Source organism: Anabrus simplex, chromosome 8 (genome assembly GCF_040414725.1).
Source record: "Anabrus simplex isolate iqAnaSimp1 chromosome 8, ASM4041472v1, whole genome shotgun sequence".
Classification (NCBI taxonomy): domain Eukaryota; kingdom Metazoa; phylum Arthropoda; class Insecta; order Orthoptera; family Tettigoniidae; genus Anabrus; species Anabrus simplex.
The window spans coordinates 37,266,950-37,288,863 of NC_090272.1; the positions used below are offsets into that span (position 1 = coordinate 37,266,950).

Below are 21,914 nucleotides of genomic sequence, written 5' to 3' on the forward strand. Positions count from 1 at the left end.
ACATTTTCGAGGTCACGCTGCAGTTGCTCACAATCTTGTAACTTATTTATTACTCTATAGAGAATAACATCATCCGCAAAAAGCCTTACCTCTGATTCCACTCCTTTACTCATATCATTTATATATATAAGAAAACATAAAGGTCCGATAATACTGCCTTGAGGAATTCCCCTCTTAATTATTACAGGGTCAGATAAAGCTTCACCTATCCTAATTCTCTGAGATCTATTTTCTAGAAATATAGCAACCCATTCAGTCACTCTTTTGTCTAGTCCAATTGCACTCATTTTTGCCAGTAGTCTCCCATGATCCACCCTATCAAATGCTTTAGAGAGGTCAATCGCGATACAGTCCATTTGACCTCCAGAATCCAAGATATCTGCTATATCTTGCTGGAATACTACAAGTTGAGCTTCAGTGGAATAACCTTTCCTAAAACCGAACTGCCTTCTATCGAACCAGTTATTAATTTCACAAACATGTCTAATATAATCAGAAAGAATGCCTTCCCAAAGCTTACATACAATGCACGTCAAACTTAATTGGCCTGTAATTTTCAGCTTTATGTCTATCACCCTTTCCTTTATACACAGGGCTTACTATAGCAACTCTCCATTCATCTGGTATAGCTCCTCTGACCAAACAATAATCAAATAAGTACTTCAGATATGGTACTATATCCCAACCCATTGTCTTTAGTATATCCCCAGAAATCTGATCAATTCCAGCCGCTTTTCTAGTTTTCAACTTTTGTATCTTATTGTAAATGTCATTGTTATCATATGTAGATTTTAATACTTCTTTGGCCTTAGTCTCCTCCTCTATCTGGACATTATCCTTGTAACCAACAATCTTTACATACTGCTGACTGAATACTTCTGCCTTTTGAAGATCCTCACAAACACACTCCCACTGTTCATTAATTATTCCTGGAATGTCCTTCTTGGAATCTGTTTCTGCTTTAAAATACCTATATAGTACATACCCTTCCATTTTTCACTAAAATTTGTATGACTGCCAATTATGCTTGCCATCATGTTATCCTTAGCTACCTTCTTTGCTAGATTCAATTTTCTAGTAAGTTCCTTCAATTTCTCCTTACTTCCACAGCCATTGCTAACTCTATTTCTTTTCAGTCTGCACCTCCTTCTTAGTCTCTTCTCTTTATTTCTCTATTATAATAAGGTGGATCTTTACCATTCCTTACCACCCTTAAAGGTACAAACCTGTTTTTGCATTCCTCAACAATTTTTTAAAACCCATCCCAGAGTCTGTTTACATTTTTATTTACCGTTTTCCACCGATCATAGTTACTTTTTAGAAACTGCCTCATGCCTGTTTTATCAGCCATATGGTACTGCCTAATAGTCCTACTTTTAAGACCTTCCTTTCTTTTTTTTTTTTTTTTTTTTTTTTTTTTTTGCTAGTTGCTTTACGTCGCACCGACTCAGATAGGTCTTATGGTGACGATGGGACAGGGAAGGGCTAGGAAGTGGAAGGAAGCGGCCGTGGCCTTAATTAAGGTACAGCCCCAGCATTTGCCTGGTGTGAAAATGGGAAACCACGGAAAACCATCTTCAGGGCTGCCGACAGTGGGGTTCGAACCTACTATCTCCCGAATACTGGATACTGACCGCACTTAAGCGACTGCAGCTATCAAGCTCGGTACCTTCCTTTCTATCACATTTATTTTTAACTACCACGAAAACAGCTTCATGATCACTAATACCATCTATTACTTCAGTTTCCCTATAGAGCTCATCTGGTTTTATCAGCACCACATCCAGGATATTTTCCCCTCTGGTTGGTTCCATCACTTTCTGAATCAGCTGTCCTTCCCATATTATTTATTTGCTATTTTTTGGTCATGCTTCCTGTCATTCGCATTTCCTTCCCAATTGACATCTGGCAAATTCAGATCTCCTCCTACAATCACATTTCTTTCCATGTCGTTTCCCACATAGCCGACTATCCTATCAAATAATTCCGAATTCGCATCAGTGCTACCCTTTCCCGGTCTGTACACTCCAAATATATCAAGTTGCCTATTATCTTTAGAAATGAGCTTTACCCCTAGAATTTAACTTTTTCGTAGCTTACAAATTCTTCTTTCACCAGAATGAATACTCCCCCTCCCACCATTCCTATCCTATCTCTACGATACACACTCCAGTGCCGTGAGAAAATTTCTGCATCCATTATATCATTTCTCAGCCATGATTCAACTCCTATTACAATATCTGGTAAATATATATCTATTAAATTAGTTCTATTCCTTTCTTTACAATACTTCTACAGTTCAACACTAACAATTTTATGTCATCCCTACTTGATTTCCAGTTCCCTGTTCACCCTTCCCTAGGCCACCCCGTTTTTTCTGAATGTACCTCCCTATTACCCTTCCAAACAAATTTCCTAACTTATATGTACCACTGCGGTTTAAGTGAAGGTCATCTGAGCGCAGATCCCTATCTCCTACCCACCCATCCATTAGGATCTAGAAATTTCACTCCCAGTTTCCCACATACCCACTCCATAGTCTCATTTAAATTCCGAATCACCCTCCAGTCAGTATCCCTCCTACACAGTATTCCACTAATAACAATCTCCGCTTTCTTAAACTTCATCCGTGCTGCATTTACCAGATCCCACACATCTCCAACTATGTTGGTACTTATATCAGCTTGCCTTACATTGTTGGTACCAACATGAAACACTACCACCTTTTCCTTCCCCTCCCTCCTCTCTTTTACTTTCCTCAACATCTGCCTCAACCTAATTCCTGGATAACATTCTACCCTGGTTCCCTTTCCTCCATACACTTTCCCCACGTGTCTAACGATGGAAACCCCCCATGACCAGAGCCTCAACCCTACCCACCTCATTTGATCCCATCCCCTCTTGGTCAGCCCTATCTTTCCTGATAGCTGCAGAAGCTACTTCCTCCTCCCTTTTCTCCTTCCCATGACCCTGTTCCACCTGTCTTTTCCTATCCTCTACTCTACATTTCCCTTTCCTACCTTTTCCCTTCCTCCTACTTCCACAGATCTCAGCAACAGTTCCCTGTCCCTCATCTTCCCTCTGTTGTTCTACCTGGAGTGACTCGTACCAATTTCGCACAGACACCTAATAACAACTGAATGTAGTTTTTAAGGAGCAAGATCTGCAGGAGTTGTCATCACTTCATCTTCCAACCGAGGCAGCGGTGGAAATCTGAATGGTAAGGAAATATGTAAATTACAACAGTAATAAATTGTGGAAGATAGAATTTATTTAAAATATGATGCAATGTTTTTTTTATTTGTATAATAATTTTTAAGGGGGAGTGGTCACCACTCCGATTACAGATGATTATGAAGAGATTTCCTCACATGAAGTTGCTGCAGGGCCTAATACACCATTTATGGAAAAACACACCAAGCAGAGCACCATCAATGGCACCAATAGTCTGCACACCACCAACAAGACCAACAGCGAGTGCAGCTAACAGAGACTTGCTGGATGAAACCAAACAAATGAAACACTAAAGTAGTAGTGAACTGCAAAGGTTGGTGATATAGATTTTGTTATTACAAGAAAAACAGCTAAATGAGACAGAACGAGATAGGGAAAGAAAATAGGAATGGGAAACAGGAAAGGTGAGAGAATGAGAAGAACAAGTAACGGATTTTGCCATCTCATAATCTTCACTTTGTGACAGACCTTAAGTTTCTTGCCGTTTCATTTCAGCTGGAAAGCTGTTCCAAAACCCAGCAGACCAACAGTTAAATCCTGTAAGTTATGCTGTTGTTTTTGCAAAAGGAGGGAACAGGGAAACACCTTGTCCCTTTTGTGCAGAGCAGTAAGATAGCTGGAGGTGGTGAAAGGGGGACAGTTCAACTACATTGGGTGGTGTGAATAAGAATGAACACACACTCTTAATTCGTGAATTTAGAGTGGGCACTCGCCCGGAGGTGAATAAAAACCACTGGTCAGCAGCAGTCACTCACAGCAGATCTGTGCCTTTGAGCATAAGCGCCAGTCACTCGAGTAGCAGAGTGGGCGCTCCACATTTCTGGCGAAATAAAGATAAAGCAGACAATCATTCCAGTTAGCACTTGCTCGTGTTTCCTTGAGCTAATTCAGTAGGTGACTCAAAGCGAGTGGCAAGTTCAATAGCATCACAGTTTATGATAGTGATTAATCGGAAAAAGAAATTATAGGCTGCAAACTTGGCTGAGAATCATCTCAACTTGATTACAAAGTATTATATAGGTTCAGTAAGGAACACGTTGAGTGGTTAGCAGAGCATTTCCTTGGGCACTCTGAAGAAACAAGAGGCGATGGAAAACAAGCAAAGAAAAAAAAAAATGAGAATCTTCTGGCCTTAAGTTGGTGACCCTGGGTTTCAGAGTGGAGTTAGTGAAGACATCTGTGTAAGTCAGAGCACTTGCATTTACCTGGTGTGAAGATGGGAAACCATGGAAAACCATCCACAGGGCTGCCGATAGTGGGGCTCAAACCCACTAACTTCCAAATGCTGGACACTGACCACACTCAAGCCACTGCAGCTATCGAGCTTGGTAATTTATCCATGGAGATGGAGAAACAAATGTGCAAGTGGGGTGTTCGCAATCTCTTCATATTGCACCCATAAATTGTATCACAATTAAAAAAAAAAAATAGTAATAATAAGAAGATGAAGTGGTACGGGACCAAACAGCTCACAGCAACACTGAAGACCATGTTACTGAAGAGATCACAATGAAAAAAAGTGTGAGATAAGGATGTATCCTCTCTCGAAATCCTATTAACTTATACGCTGGAGCCATTTTTCAAACTGCGATTGATGAAGATGATAAAGGAATCAAGATCAGGGGGGAAGCAAACATGCCTCATCGGCTATACAGGTGACACCATGATACTTGCTGATAGCATAAATCATCAATTCCTTTTGAAGACCATGAATAAAATAAGAAAGGGGATTGATCTTACCATAAACATAAAAAATAAAAAAGTGGAAGTCAGCAAACAGAAAATCATGAACACCGTTACAACCCTGGAATAAACACCACTGAAAGCATGTTGCAAATCCAGTACCTAAAATGGTGCCTAGCACAAGAATGGGATCCGGACATAGAAACTGAAACCAGAATCAACAATGCAAGGAGCGTGTTTCTGAAATTAAAACCAAGCAAGCCTTCCTTCGAAACTCACTGGTTTGTCGTGAAGTGTTGTTACCGGGGCTGCTTTACAGTGTTGAAGGAAGGACGCTATAGGCTTCCTCAGTTAACGAATTGCAGGCTTTTTCTGTGTGTATCGCAGAATGTTTAAAGTCCTGTACATAGACCACATCACCAACGAGGAGATACTCTGTTGAACTGGGAAATCATGTTAAATCTTAACCTGAGCAGAAAGCAGAAAAGCAGTCTATTTCGGTCATATCTTCCAAAATGACAAATACATTCTGTTACAAATGGCTATACGAGGCAAGCTAGAATGAAAACGTGGACATGTGGAGAGAAGATTATCTTGGATATAGAACCTCCAGCAGTGGTTCAACATTCTTGAGGTAACTAAAAATTGAGGGGAGTCCACCTTCTCAATACCGATCAATGTATTTAGGCCTACCTGTAGGAAATACAATTATATTCTAATTACATTAGTACATGTTTCATCCTCACTTATGGGAGATCTTTAGCTATTAGAGGAATACTGTAAGATTCCAAAACATTAAGTACCGGTACACATTGAAAGAGATCAGTTAAAAACATATGAGTAAATACTGTATTTATGAACACTGTTGTCCATTTCTCATTAAATACTGTATTTGGGAACACTGTTGTCCATTTGAATGGACAATATTATTGGATATCTGATAGACGTATTAATTAAAAGTCGTTGAAAGTATTGGTCTTGATGGAAGAGCGACAAGTTTTACATTTAGAATTACAAAAAAGGTGTTGTAATGAAAATACACTAAAACAGTTAAAATACGATGTCCTTGAAGTTAATTGATAGACATAGTTGTCATTGCCCATGTAGCTAAGATATTTGAGAGAGTATTGGAAGGGAGACTGAGGAGGTAGCTAGAAGGAGAAATGGAACAACAACAATATGGTTTTAGGAAAGACAGATCAACGTTTGGCCTGATCTTTACATTAAGATATGATGGAGAAAAGATGGGAGTTTGTAAAAGACATAGTGATGACATTTATTGACATTGACAAAGCTTATGACAAGTGTTCCCAGACAGTTGGTATGGGACACATTAAGGAAAAAACAAGTTAACAGAGTGAAAGTGCAAATGATAAAAGCTATGTACAAAAACTGTATTAGTAGTGTGAAGACTAGAATAGGAAAAACAAAATGGTTTAAAGTTGAAACTGGTCTCTGACAGGGAAATTTACTCTCCCCCATATTATTCATCATAGTCATGGATAAAATTCATAAGAACATTAAACAGAGATTGGGAAGACAGGCAACAAAAGCCATGTTGTTTGCAGATGATATAGTGATATGGGTTGAGGATGAAATGGAAGTGCAGAAACAAGTAGATGTATGGAATCAAGAGATAGAAAAATTTGGGATGAAAGTAAGCACAGAGAAAAGTGAAACAATAGTGATGATAAGGGAAAGGAAGGAAGGAAGGAAGGAAGGAAGGAAGGAAGGAAGGAAGGAAGGAAGGAAGGAAGGAAGGAAGGAAGGAAGAGGAAAGATAAAACTGACTGGTAAAATTCTGGAAGTGGTTAAAAGTTTCAAGTACTTGGGAAGTGTGATCACAGAAGATGGAAAGATAACCAAGGAAATTGGGAAAAGAATACAAGCAAATAGCTTCCACCATAGTGTAAGGGGTATTTTGTGGAACCAAGATGTCCCAAAGAAATGTAAGAAAGTATTATATTCAACCTAATATGAACCTATACTTACCTATGCAGCTGGATCGTGGACTACAACAAAACGAGAGGAGAGTAGAATACAGGCAGCGGAGATGAAATTCCTAAGAGGTATAGAGGGCAAGATCAGAAAAGATAGAATTAGAAATGAAGAGATAAGAAAAATGACAGGAATCTTGAAACTTCAAGACAGGGTAGAAACAACAAAACTAAAGTGGTATGGGCATATGATGAGAATGGGAGAAGAGAGAGTGCCAATAAAAGCTTTTTCAGAGAAGTTAACAGGAAAGAGACCACGAGGAAGACCCCGAAAGAGGTGGACAGATTCAGTGTGGGACTGCATAGAGAAAAGAGGTGGAAAACCACAAGATATACTTAAAAGGGAGAAGAGTGGTGGAGAGACAGGCAGCGATGGAGGTCCTTGATTCACAACCCGAGCCGGAAAGCTGGAAACGGGAAATGAAGATGATGATGAGTTGTCAAAAACATGTTTTAAAGGACAGCAGTGTTTTTAAATCTGGATGTCAGAGGTAAACTATCGTAAATGATTTTGAGGTTTTTATCGTATGTAACTTGTTTTGGTCATGTCATCTTATGGGTATCCTATTGCATGTGTATGTTTCGCAGGAATGAAGGTATCTATGTGATACTATCGTATGTGCAAGGAGAACCCAGCGATAAACAAGGGTAAGTGTTCGTACAACAGTTCAACCTTATGCCATGTGCTGCAATCCTTATCGTATTGGTTCTTATGACAGTTTACCATGGTCAGAACTGTTGATTCAACCTACCTTACAGGTAGTAAAATACCATATGCGTTCTTACTCAAATGCTACTCAAGATAGTTTACCTATGACGGCCAGAAATACAGTGTTTACTCATATGTTTTAACTTATCTCTTTTAATGTTTACTTATGCCTTTGCTGGCAGGACCTAGCGTTTACAGTGCACTATGTCTTCTGGTATAGGCTAGAGCAATTTTGTTACTTTCATAGATCTGTCTCTGTCTTATCCTTGGCTTTGACAATATGAAAGTGACTGAGGTATGAGCGATGCTAGTAATGCCAATCCTTATGCAGCCAGTCCCTGCTATGAATGGTGTGAAAATGTTGCTCATAGGGTCGGTTGGTGTATGCATTTCAGTGGGCTTGGCAGACTGATATGTAATAGCAACTCTGGCTCGGTGAGTAAAGCAACGGGAAACTACCTCACTCCTCATTTCCCTAGTACGCCTCTCCAGTGATGCCTAGGCCATCTATGACAGCTGATGACAGAAATGTTGAGGATCCCACCAGCGGAATCGCTGACGGACTGAACATACATATATACAATGTTTACTTAAACAACTCGACAAGTTGAGGGAGTGTGTTGGTTATTATGGAATGAAAATAAGCATAGAGGAAAGTAAGATAAGGTGTTGATTAGAGGAGAAAGAGAGGCCTAGAAATTGGGGAACGTGACCTTGTAATTGTGGAAAGCTTCAAGTACTTGGGAAGCAAACTGATGCAGGATTGCACACGGAAATCAATGAAAGGATACAACAAGGGAAATGCATTTTACCAGAGTGCAAGGAACTTGATGTGGAAGAATGCAGTACCAAGGAAGTGTAAAGAGGTGATGTATACAATGTGTTACTGCTCTATACTATTGCATGCAGCAGACCTGGATACGGACAAAAAGACAGGAGGTGTAAGATAGAGGCCAGCAGGCCTGGTAATACCAGGGTAATTTCTTTTTTTCTTTACGTTACAATTTGAAAATATGAGTTATGCTGAGACAAGTTCACGCAAGTGATAATCTTATATAATGCTGTTCATCTCAAACTGAAGAGGAAAGCGGACATTTCAGATCAAGTGGTTTTGCTGGGCATGTAACAATAAACGTCAGAGCAGCCACTTATTGAGCAACCATTGTTAGGTTGTAACATTATCGTCCAGACCAATCAGTACCGAGTTAGCTGCCTCTGTGGATCAGCGGTAGAGTGTCGGCCTCCGGATCCCAAGATAGCGGGTTCAAACCCGGCAGAGATAGTCGGATTTTTGAAGGGCGGAAAAAAGTCCATTCGACACTCCATGTCGTACAATGTCGGCATGTAAAAGATCTCTGGTGACACATTTGGTGTTTACCCGACAAAATTCATTAAAAATCTCAGCCATAGACGCCCAAGAGAGTTTCGGTTTACTCGGTCTGCCATCTAGTGGGGGCCTAGAGTAAAACGGAACGTCGAAATTGACGAGCAGACAGCCAGATGGCGTCAAATTGAAATGTCTGCACACGGTAGCTGAGGCCATACGATTATTATTATTTAGTACCGAGTTGTGTTCAGGCTCAGCAATAGCTACTAGTTGCTTGTAATTATCATAGTGATTTTCATGTGTTGGCATCTGAATTTCCATAATGAAACATTTTAAAACCTCAGATTTGTTTTTAACAAAGCGTTCTCCAGAATTATTTAGAGAACAGTGGAAAGAAATACCTAACCCAATTAAAACCATTGGTGGACTGTATCATTCACTTCCGTAAAGTTCCTCCGAATGTGAGCGTGCATTTAGTCCGATGAACATTTTTGACAGATAAAAGGAACAGAATTACATTTTTACATCTGTCATCTTTGATGTTCATTAAATTAAATGGACTTTCTTTACCTAAGTGGAACACACTGCTGTATGTGAATTCTTGGTTTCAGGAGCATCCTGAAGCCACATCAACTAAAGGGACACACGCTGCTCAAAACAAGGATTGTAGTGCAGATATTACACTGCCTGTAAAAAGAACTGAAGCAGCCAAAAGAAATGCTCACATGTCAATGTAATTTCGTACACATCATCGGCAGGTATGTAAATGATTAGAGTTGCAATTCTCTGCGACAGGTAGAACGGCCACCACAATGCCTTAAGTGTTGTTCGTGTTTAGTGCTGTTACCAGGCATGGTAAGTTATATAAGGGGCATGAGCATCGTCAGATGTTGAGTGATCACAGTGTAGGATACGGAGATGCAGTGTACTCATGTGAAACAGTGTTATCAGCACCTAACAGAGTTTGAAAGGGACCTTATTGTGGATCTGCATTTGGCCGGCTGGTCGAATAGTGCAATGTCCAGATTTGTAAGGCATTCGGATGTGGCAATGGCCCGATGTAGGACTGCATGGAACGTGAGGGCAGCCATACTGGTTGTCATGGTTCTGGTCGACCACGTCTGACTACCACAAGAAACAATATAAATATGAGTCTCCACCTTATCAATACAAAATTAATTTACATTAAGCTGGTAAATATAGTCAAGACTAGTTTCGACCCCTAGGGGGTCATCTTCAGTTGACATGCATTAAAAATGTATTTTTTACAAAAACATCACATGTAGTGGTAAAAGCTTAAATTAATTTGAACCGATCATAAATGTTGGTATGTCTGGTACATTTGGGCTATTGTATGTGTGACTTATAAACAACAGTGACTACCACAAGGACAGACTGCCGTATTGTGCATCAAGCACATTGTAACCCCTTCACATCTGCTCCTCCCATCCAAGAACAAGTACTGGACTCCCTGCAACATTCTGTGTCATCCCGCACCATTAGTCGGTGTTTAGCAGCAGCCAGACTAGGGAATTACCATCCCATATGTCGTAGGGTGCCGGTAACACCACAACACAAACGACTACATTTGGAGTAGCGTCGTGACTGGGAAGCATGGACTGCTGATGAATAGTGTCACTTTGTGTTCAGTGATGAATCGCAATTCTGCACTACCTCGGATGACCATCGTCTAGGTGGTGACCAGGAGAGATGCCCCATTCTTCCAATGTTTTGGAGAGACGCAGTGGAGTTACTCCTGACAGCGTGAAATTACAGCATGGACATCTTGCGTCCACTTGTGTTACTTCTCATGCCACAGTATCATGATGCCATGTTTCAAGAGGACAATGCTCATCCAAACACAACACTTGTCTCCATGAGCTGTCTGCGTGATGCTGAGGTACTACCGTAGCCAGCAAGATCCCCAGATCTGTCCCCAATAGAACATGTGTCTAGTAACTTCCCCATGTTTTCTATTGTAATACCATTTCTGGAAATGTTTCTTTAAATTTAAAATAACAAGGTCACATAAAAAGCATATCTGCTATGTGGAATGCAAAAATAAACCACCTGCAACTGCTGTTCGATGATGGATGACTTTTCCATTCTCAGTTTCTTTTCAAGACTTGCCGTGGATGAAATGGTGTTGAGCAAATGTGAGATAAGCAAGGGAGAGGGAGAAAATCATGCTGACTTGTTCAATTCCCGCATACCAGTACACCGCTGTGCTGGAAGTGCTGCTTGCACAGCTCTGAGTTAAACAACTATTAGAATTCACTTCGCATCTCACCGACACAGATAGGTCTTATGGTGACGAAGGGATAGGAAAGGGCTAGGAGTAGGAAGAAAACAGCCGAGGCCTTAATTAAGGTACAGCCCCAACATTTGCCAGGTGTAAAAATGAGAAACCACTGCAGACCATCTTCAGGACTGCCGACAGTGGGGTTCAAACCCACTATCTCCCGAATGCAAGATGAGAGCTACGTGAACCGTGCAACCACTCGCTCGGTTTTGAAATTTATTTTTCTTACAACCTGCTTTACATCGCACCGACACAGACAGGTTTTATGGCGATGGGATAGGAAAGACCTAGGAGTGGGAAGGAATCAGCCATGGCCTTAATTAAGGTACAGCCCCAGCATTTGTCTGGTGTAAAAATGGGAAACCACGGAAAACCATCTTCAGGACTGCCGACAGTGGGACTCGAACCCACTATCTGCCAGATGCAAGCTCACAGCTGTGTGCCCCTAACCGCACAGCCAACTCGCCTGGTCTCTGAGTTAAATAACCTTGTATTTGTAACCGATCAAGGGGATAATATAGCAAAAGCTCTTGAGAACCACGAGCATTACCCTTGTGTTACTCATTGTAATACGGCGCACTTCATCAAATGTTTAGTGAGCAAATCTTTAAGCCCAAATCACAGTGAATGAAGCAAAATGTACTGTACAATACATGGAAAGAAAAGAAGTCTGTGTTCAACTCTGAACTCAACATTAAAACGCGGGGTCAGTAGTACATGCTGGAATAGCTTGTGCACAATGTTAGGAGTCATTACACTGCCAATATTATGAATTGGCTAAATTACTTGCAGTGCCATATTCAGACTAGAAGGATATGGCAATGAGCTTGTAGGAAGGACTGTGAAGTTTCTGACACTATTTTAAGAGGCCAAAGATGAGTTGGAAAGCAAACGAACCTATGATCCAGTTGGTACCGCTTTGGTTTCACAGGCTTTACAATGTTTGTGATATCAACAATAATGACTGTGAGGTAAATAAAACTAAACTAGATTTAACAAAATATTTTTGATTTAAGTACTGTATACATTTACATTCCTTTAGCCCGCCTGGTGACCATGTTCGTTAAGGTGTCTAAACGGTCTGACACCGTGGTTAGCGGGTTCGAGTCCCGTTGGTCGAAAAAATTTCACCATCAGAATGTTGGCCAGCACGGTAGGGGAAGTGGTGGTATACATTCCTATTCTCCGGACCACATCTTGAGCAGACTAAAGCAGAAATGAGTGTATGGACCAGAGGATAGCGCGGGTGACACGGGCAGCACCTACGGTGTTCTCACATGGTAGGTGAGGGAGCAAGAAGGCGAGATTCTCAGCGCAAGTTTTGGCAATGCGGAGCTGCCATACTTACTCGGTGGATGTCATGAACACATGGGTGCAGTTCCAATCATAGTTTGTTTTAAAACAGCAGTGAGAGAATGTTATCAGTGTGCTTCGCTTTTACAAAAAGAGTGTATGTGCGTATTGTGTGCTAATTCATAGTTCTTGTAGCCTCTTGTACATTTGTAGGTTTCTTCTTACTTGTTATTGGATATTATTGTGCAATGGATCCGAACAAAAATTCAGACTGTTATCAGTTGAAGAAGAAACACAAGATTTTTACGTCCAGCGAGAGAAACACGATTCTGTCTGTTTATAATCATTTCCGAGTGAAAACTATTGATGGCAGGATTACTACTGTTCATAAAGCAGCGAGACAGACAGCAGAGGTAGAGGGAGCTTCATATACAACCATGTTCAAGGTAAAAGCCGATTATAAAACAGGAAAAGGGTTGGAGACACCTCGAAAGCATAGAGGAACAGAAAGGAAAGTAACTAGTCTTCAGAAGTATGATTCCTTTACTCGAGGGTCAATAAGAAAAAAAATCCAGGTCTTGTACAGAGAGAACGATCTACCGACATTAAATAAAGTCGTATTAATTGTTAATGAGGACAAGGAACTTCCAAAGTTTACTAAAACAATCATGCGGAGACTACTTTTAGATATGGGGTTTTAAGTATATAAAGCAAAGGAGAGTATCATTGTTAACTGACAGGGAAGACATTGTTGCTTGGCGTCATAGGTATTTACGCAATATTCGTGAAGTAAGGGCCAAGGAAAAAGCCATAGTGTACACAGATGAGAGATGGGCAAACGCCGGTCACATCAAGTCCAGACAGCCGCACAGACATGGAGGGAGGGCCTCACCACAGGTAGCAAGGCACCCTCGGGAAAGGGGGGGGGGGGGGCGTGTACTGCTGATTCATGCAGGGAATGAATGTGGGTTCGTTAAGGGAGCAGAACTTATATTCGTGGGCAAAAGGACAGGCAACTATCATGGACTATCATGGGAAAATAGGGGTTGAGCGATACGAGGAACATTTCATGAAGCAAATATTACCGAACATACCCCCTAATTCAGTTTTTGTCCTAGATAATGCTTCATATCACTCAATAAAAATCAAGCGTGTGCCTGCAAAAAGTGCCCACGAAACCTGTTATTCAGGCTTGGTTGACAGAGAAAAATATTACTTGGGAATCTTCTATGAATAAACTTGAACTTGTGGAAATACTCAATAAAATTTGTACAAATTATGATAGGCCTATAGATGTTGATTCCCATAGGGAATCTGAAATATTTGTCCCAAATGAGTAAATTTATAATACCAATATAAATATCCAATAACGGACCATTTATATTGGTATTGCAAATTACGATGCCACCTATCGCATTGACAACCTGGTAGCAACTGCAGGTCACGAGGTGTTACGTCTCCCTCCATATCACTGGGAGTTAAATCCCATAGAACTTGTGTGGAGCCAAGTGAAGGGATACTTTGCGGCTAACAACAAACGTTACAAGCGCCCAGAAGTGGAACAATTAATGTAAGTGGGAATATGTAAAGTGACTTCGGAACAATGGCAAAATTATGTAGAACACATTAAACAGATGGAGAATCGCATGTGGGAAGCTGATGGCCTCATAGAACATCTTCATGACAAGATTGTGATCAATCTCAATTATGACAGCTCCAGTTCCGGTGATGATACCTCGTGTGCCGACCCCAACTCTGATTCCGACCTGGGTGTGCAGCCACTCGATAGCAATGCAGATTAATTACTGCAGCACAAGGTAAACTGACGCTCAAACCTCCTGCATGATGATGATAATACTTTTTATAAAAATATATTTGTAATAATTAATTCATTGAAACTGTGCTGGACAAAGTGGAGGTGGGACAGGTTTTTGCCTGGATCCCCAACTTCCTCTATCAGTTTCAGTTAATTCCAGTACGAGTACATAATCATCACTTCTCTCGCTTATTCATCAATCGCTTGTGAGTAGCGTGACAGACCTCTCCGGCAGGCTCATTTCAAATTAATGTTATATACATATATATATATTAATAACAATAATTTAATGAATATAACGCTTACTGTGTATGTCAAAAGAATTTGTTTGCAATGCTTTAAGCGTGAAATTGTAGTAAGTACATTAAAAATGTAATTCAGTAAATTAATTGTTTAAAGATGTAAGCCATTAAAAGAATGTATGGGATTCTAACACGCATACGTTAATGTATTAATTCTTTTAAATGCACTCGAGGTACAATCCGTGAGCTGTGCTGTATTATAGTGCTGGAGTACAACTCTGAATCGCGCGCCGCTTCATTTGGCAACAATGGCGAGTGTGACGAGGCAATGACGTTACTTCCTCTTTTGTCTGTTCAAAAGGTAGTCTGGAGAATAATCACTAGATTGTGCACCAAAAGCCTGGATTAAATTTCAAACCTCTCCGCAGTGCACATATGGAGTGAGGTTATATGACGCTGTTGATGGTGATTCGTCAGTCGGATGGAGACGTCAAGCCTTGAGCAGACCCCTTGGTGCTATTCGACAGGAGTAGGCTATGTGCCAGCTCTGGGTTTCACCTTCTCCTTTCCTACTATAATATATCAAGTCATTAACTTCATCTCATTAAGTCCTCTCTAATGAGGTTGACGTCACAAAGAGCATCCTGTCATAAAAACCCGCCATGACAGATTCATCTCACCTCATACCAGACCCCATACAGAAACTGGACAAGGGTTGGACAAACATACATTAACATTTCTTTATTTTGAATAAGATCTCTGCAGAATTAAGAGTCGAACTCTGAAATATTTGCAGGAAAATGTGTAAAGTACATCACAGTACAAATGCGACCTTCCTTTGGACATCCTTCTGTGACCTCGGAATGCTTTATGAAGAATAAAATGAAAGAAGTTCTAAGAAATAGGCTTCAATTTCAAAAGAAACTTCAACAGCAAAGGAGGAGGTGCCATTTCACAGAATGGAAGAGTGATAAATCCTCTACGAAGGAAGGAAGGAAGGAAGGAAGGAAGGAAGGAAGGAAGGAAGGAAGGAAGGAAGGAAGGAAGCGACCTTGGCCTTAGATACAATCCCAACACTGGTCTTGTGTGAAAATAGGAAAATGCAGAAAGCTAAAAACCATCATCAGGGCTACTGGCAGCAAGGTTCAAATCCATTATCTCCCTCATGTGCAAACTCACAAATACGTGACCATGACCACATAGCCAACTCTCTCAGCCCTCTCTTACTGTACATCTGCATTGTCTGTTTCTACTTCTTTTGCTTGTGGTTTAAAATTGCATAAACACATCAAAGGTTTTCCGCAACAGAAGGATGTGAAAGGGCTAGGATAGGGAAGGTAGTGACCATGGCCTTACCCACAGCATTTGCCTGGTATGAAAATGAACCACAGTAAACCATCTTCAGGGCTGCCGACAATAGTATTCAAACCCACCATTTTCCAAATGCAAGCTCACAGCTACGCAACATTAATTGAACAGCCAACTCGCTCGGTGTGTTTCAATTTTAATAAATAATAATATTTATTAATTAGAGTAGGTCCTAAGCAGCAAAGAAACAGTGATCTCTTCTCTCACTCACTGTAGGTATGGTTTCCAAATGCATTTCAATTGCTTCTTACCATATAATGATCCGGTACTATTTCTTTTTTGATTTTCCACATTTCACATACAAGCGCTCAAAATGCAGATGTATATATTCAGTAAGAGACATAGTTCACAGAAAGATACAATACTATTTTAGTTCTGTTTTGCCTTCTACTGCATGAATTATTCTTCGTTTTCATTTGATAAAGAAAATTTCAAACTTTAATGTTCATCTTACGTTCAGTGTTTTACATGTACCAGCAATTCTTAACTGGGGCTAAGTATACGATTTCTCACGATTTTACGCAAGCTTTTTTGCTATTTGCTTTACGTTGCACCGACACAGATATGTCTTATGGCGACGATGGGATAGGAAAGGCCTGGGAATTGGAAGGAAGCGGCCGTGGCCTTATTAAGGTACAGCCCAGGCATTTGCCTGGTGTGAAAAAGGGAAACCACAGAAAACCATCTTCAGGGCTGCCGACAGTGGGGCTCGAACCCACTATCTCCCGATTACTGGATAACGCAAGCTTTTAACATTCAAAGACCGAACATTACTGCCTACTGGCCATAGGTACGTATTGCAAGGTGCCAGTATACTTGCATGACTGTAGGTCGGTAATGTCTTTGAGGTTCAGCCAGAGGTACTCCTGAAGCCTGTGGTAATGTGATGGGGAGAGCCCACGTAAAACGGTGGTTAGTATGCGTGGATGTTGACGGGGGTGGAAGGAGTACCTTTGGTTGTAGGGCTGTTTTGTCAAATGTTATGTAAAAAAAAAAAAAAAAAACAAGGCACACCGGTATATGTGTTTAATTGACTGTACAGTTGAAGGTGTGACGTAAAACTACCTCTGTATCCATTTATACAGATGAAAAGTTATTTGTTGCCCAATGGCAACAATATACAGCAGAGGGTTAATTTTCATAAAATTATAAACAGACAAACCTTAGACAAAGTCCACAATTATCAAACTGGCAGGACCCGAATGGTTAAAAGAAGATTGCAAAGAAAAATTTAATATAATGTTAAACGTAAACATTACCTTAACTATGTGAGAAATTACTGGTTGATAATATTTCTATTCTAGATTATAGATAACATCTTGCACCAAGGTCCACCCATGATATCAAATGTCAATCAGGCCTAAATAGAATAACTTGAAATGGTTGCAATGTAGTTCCATTATGTAGAAGTTCATCTGTACATGTGGAAAGAAAGTGGCTACCGGTACTAGTTTTAAACAGAAGCAATGAATGTGAACTAGCCTACTCCAATCCAAATTCTTGAACCTAGACACATGAAATCGGAGAAACTGAAACCTAACATCCAATAAAACGTTGTGTTCATATCTTCAAGTGAAACTGGTTGGGATATAACAACAGAACTTCCAAGAAATGAAAATACTACGTTCATACACATAAAAACAGCAGACCTAATGATTGTCACCATGCTTTTTTTGAAAATGTTAATCAATTTGAAAGAAACAATAAATTCCATGCTGTTGTATTTTTGTACTTTCCACAAATAAAAAAAATTAACTACGTAACAAAAAGTCATGCTTTTTTCCCCATTGCTTCACACTGACGAATCATTTTTTTTTTTTTTTTTCTACGGATCTCGCAAGCGATTACACAGTCATAGCAAGCAATTCAAAACAACACTATACTGTTTCTGCTACACTTAAGAATAATACCAGCTTATAAGCTAAAATACCAATCCTGTCAACAAGTAATGTGTTAAAAACTTGGGTTAGAATGATCATTTCTAATTATACCTTCTCCAATAAATTTGCTATTTGATATGACACACTCGCCATGGTTGCTGGCGTTAAAGAATACTGAAGAAGAAATAAGTGTCCAAAATCCAATCAATTAAACACGGTTAAGATGTTAAAATTCACTTTTAAACAAATTTTATCAAGACAACCGGCAATTCACAACCCTAAAGAGTAGTTCCATCACAACCCGTCAGTGAGGGGAAAGCTCGCCTTAACACGGTAAAACATTCCTACCACTTTTCTCGTACAAAATACACTCAACTATTTACTCTCTGATGTGGCTAGATAGTATTTAGTATACACCAAAGTATTAGGCATAGCCGCCATACTTTTCCCAATAATATTAACCGTATGATTACATTGGTGGAAATGAAAAAAAAAAAAAAAGAAAGCGCAGGAACAGTGCATTAGGACTTGTATTTTGTCAAGTGTTAAATAACTCAAAGTTATTGAAATATTTATCTCGATAGCGAACTTAGAATATTTAACTTGTATTTTTCGAGTAGAAAGCTGTGAAAGAAAATTATGACCCAATAAGAAAACATTATGCTGATGAAAAACTCTAACAAGGGGAGAATTTGATATTGTGAAAATCAAGAATTACATACTGAGCCGGACCGCTGGCTATGCGTAGATTGCAAACCGAAGGTAATTTAAGCCATGGACGTTGAGAGAAAGTTGTGGATATGCTGTTCCAGCATATGAACACAGAACTGGAGGATATTAAAGTAAATCATGAAAAGAAAATCATAGAAGAAATGCACAAAGCCTTCAACACTGATCTGGGGGCAACCATACAGAACCACAGTAATTATAGTAAAGCCTACAAATATAGCTGACATTGGAGCTGATGGCCTCCCGAAACGTCCGAAAAATTCAGGAAGCCACCGGGAGAAAAATGCAGGACTGCACAAAGTATCAAGGACGGAGGAGGGGAGACCTCCCACCACCCATAGCGGCAGCTTTAATGGTTAGCTAAATCCCAACACATGAAAAATAAATATGTTATTTAAGATGGACGAATTAAACTTGACATTAGGAGTTCTGTATCAATAAGGAACTGTGAAAATACGATGAAATTACAGAAGGAGCCTCGCAGGGAAGCCATGAATCAGACAAAGCTGCCAAATCCTTCCATCGTGAGTGATCGTTTTCAATTGCCTTAGCTTGTCTCTACTGTACAGGCAAAGTCACCCGGCAGGCCAGCCATGCAGTGATTTTTCATGCCGATAACTATTTTGTATTTTAGAAATAAAAGGTTCAAGACAGATGGCGACTAATGATTAAATTGGCAGAAGAAATAGTACTGTATGTTGGCACCTGGCATTTCATTAAGGTACATATTGGAGCTATGATTCTCAACTAACTTTGGTTACATGTTTTACCAGCAACGCTGGTTCAGCATTAGAGTTTAAGTATATCAAATTTAAAATACGCTCCGCGCGCCAACGGAGCAGCTGGCTAAAGCGAGCATGTTGCTAGTGACGTAGGTGGAGTGAAGTAGAAGCCAGCCTCGGCTCGCTAAGTCTAGGTTACATCATGCATAGAACCTTCCAAATCATCTATCATATATAACACGTATAGGAATAACAATACGAATATAAAAATAACATAACCTTATACACAATTTTAATATCCCCAATACCAAGAAGTTTCGTTAAAATCCACCTCGGATTAAAGAAGATACCGTATTAAAAGAAATGAAACAGCTGCAATATCTGCGTATTTGGTATAAAAGAGGAGCGAAAATTCAACACGATACAGTCTTGTCCCACAGTCGAACCAAGACGGTTGGCTGGTAGAAGTTCATACCGAGATGGGACAGTACGTAACCGAAGTCTACAGTCAATGAAATTACGGTGCGAAGTGACTGAAATATTTCAGGATTTTGAACAGTGCATTAGGAATTGTATTGTCTCAAGTGTCAAATACCTCAAAGTGATTGGAATATTTCTGCCTATAGCGAACTTAGAATATTGAACAGTGCATTAAGACTAGTATTTTTCAAATAGAATCTAAATGTTAGGAAAAAAATTCACGTGTGGATTCACATACAGTATAAATTCACAGTATCCTTAAATGGACCCAGGACTATTAGTGGACGGAACTAATTATCGCATTAAAGCATTGTAAAGCCTTACCAGTATTATTATTCGTGTTTGAACATGAACATGACAGTACGTGTGAACGGAACTAATTTCACAAGCAAAGCATTTAACTTCCTCTACCAAAGTGAAGTAAGTGTCATTCATAGCGTCATAACAGTGTTAAATAAACTTTGTAAATACATGCTAAACAATCGCAAAGCCGTAGAACTCTACAAATAAATGTACTATATCCTTTGAACGTTAAAAGCTTAAGTGAACAATTTTTGAATCACGTGTCACGTACGTTAAAAGAATGAGGGTTCGATTCCATTGACATTCGGCCGCATGAAAGTTAAGCGCTTTATTTTCTCAAGTGATCAGTTTATTTGCGGGATCGATTCCATTGACATTCGGCCGCATGAAAGTTCGTTTCTCTATTTTCTCAAGTGAACAGTGTATTTGTCTTAAAGAAAGATTTGTTTTCGATTTAATTGATATTCGACATGGCATCAGTGCATTTATTTCTTCAGTTCAGAAATTACACCTCAGACTAACACGTCCGATATGTCAAAGAGCTTAAGTACGTGTGTTTACGCTATTTCTTCCGAGTGAGTATTCTCAACGAACCAAACTCCTAGACCTCCAAGATCTTCAAAAACTTCAAGAATTTCTAGAATTTATAAAACTTCTAGAGCTTCACTCGTTGGAGTATACGTGGTTCCATGGTGCCGAGAGCTGATATATGGTGAGGACGGAAGGAGTAGCAGACCAACGCGAGACATCGCCAGCCACAGGACGGAGTAAGGTCACACCTAAATCATATCCTACTGTACTAAGGTGACATGAATTTGACTTTTCACAATAAAACAAAACAGTTTTGAATTTTCTTTTAGAACTTCAATCAAATCAAATCCTCTCGCTTTCTGTACCACTCCAATATAATGTGCTGTACACGTCCTGCGTACCATCTCGTGCTCTCCAAGTCTAAAGTACGGGCATTTCCTGTTACAATGTACAAATAAAAACTGAGAGATCGCGAGCATTTTAATATGTGCTTATTTATACGACAAGTATGCTTTCAACGCCGAAATGTTCAGGACCTTTGCTGGGTAGATTTTTGATGTGGCGATATTTCTGGCTGCTTTATTTTACATTTGGGAAAATTGTTGCGCAAATTAATACCTAGCCACTATGCGGCAGCAATAACGTGGCCGTCATAGCTCAGTTCATACAAGCTATTTAATATCCGTCACGCAAGTGGGAGGGAGGATTTACACAAGGAATACAAGAACCGAGTAGTCTCAATAACTTGCTAGATGTATTCTTGGGTAAACCATGGCAAATTGTTGATAAAACTGATGAAATTGAAGGAATATGTGACCATAAGGCTGTAATAATGGATGTAGGACTGGTACCAAAAAGGCTTAATAAGAGGGTCACACAAGACAAGAAATTGTACAGAAAAACTAAAGTTGATGAATTTGGGACTTACCTAAAATACAGTTCAGTTGCTGGATAAGTGAAAGGAGTAATGTGGATACACTTTGGGCTAAATTTAAAGGAATCATTTGGGAAGGAGGGAAGAGATTTGTACCTGTTAAGAAGGGTAAAATGACCTCAGACCCTGTTTATTATACAAGGGAAATAAGAAAATTAAAAAGAAAATGTAGAATAGTAAACAGGAAAATCAAAGAGGCTAGGGAGAGTAGAGAAACTAGAAAACAGCTAATGAGGGAACTGAATAGATTGAAAAAGGAAGCAAAAGAGAATTATATGAATGGCATACTTCAAGAGGGTAATGACCACAAAGGGAAATGGAAAAAGCTATATTCATATAACAGAAATTAAAAAGGAAAAGGAAT

The 21,914-nt window shown here is 39.8% G+C and overlaps 1 protein-coding gene across 1 annotated transcript in view; it reads right to left on the reverse strand.

Moving 5' to 3' along the window:
* Cand1 (Cullin-associated and neddylation-dissociated 1) overlaps window positions 1-18,179 on the reverse strand; it is a 197,164-nt gene extending 178,985 nt beyond the window's left edge. The window contains exon 1 of the mRNA XM_067153221.2: window positions 17,963-18,179. Within this exon, the coding sequence (XP_067009322.1) occupies window positions 17,963-18,004 (42 nt within the window). The 5' untranslated portion in view covers window positions 18,005-18,179. The remainder of the gene's footprint in view (window positions 1-17,962) is intronic.
* Between the last annotated feature and the right edge of the window lie 3,735 nt (window positions 18,180-21,914).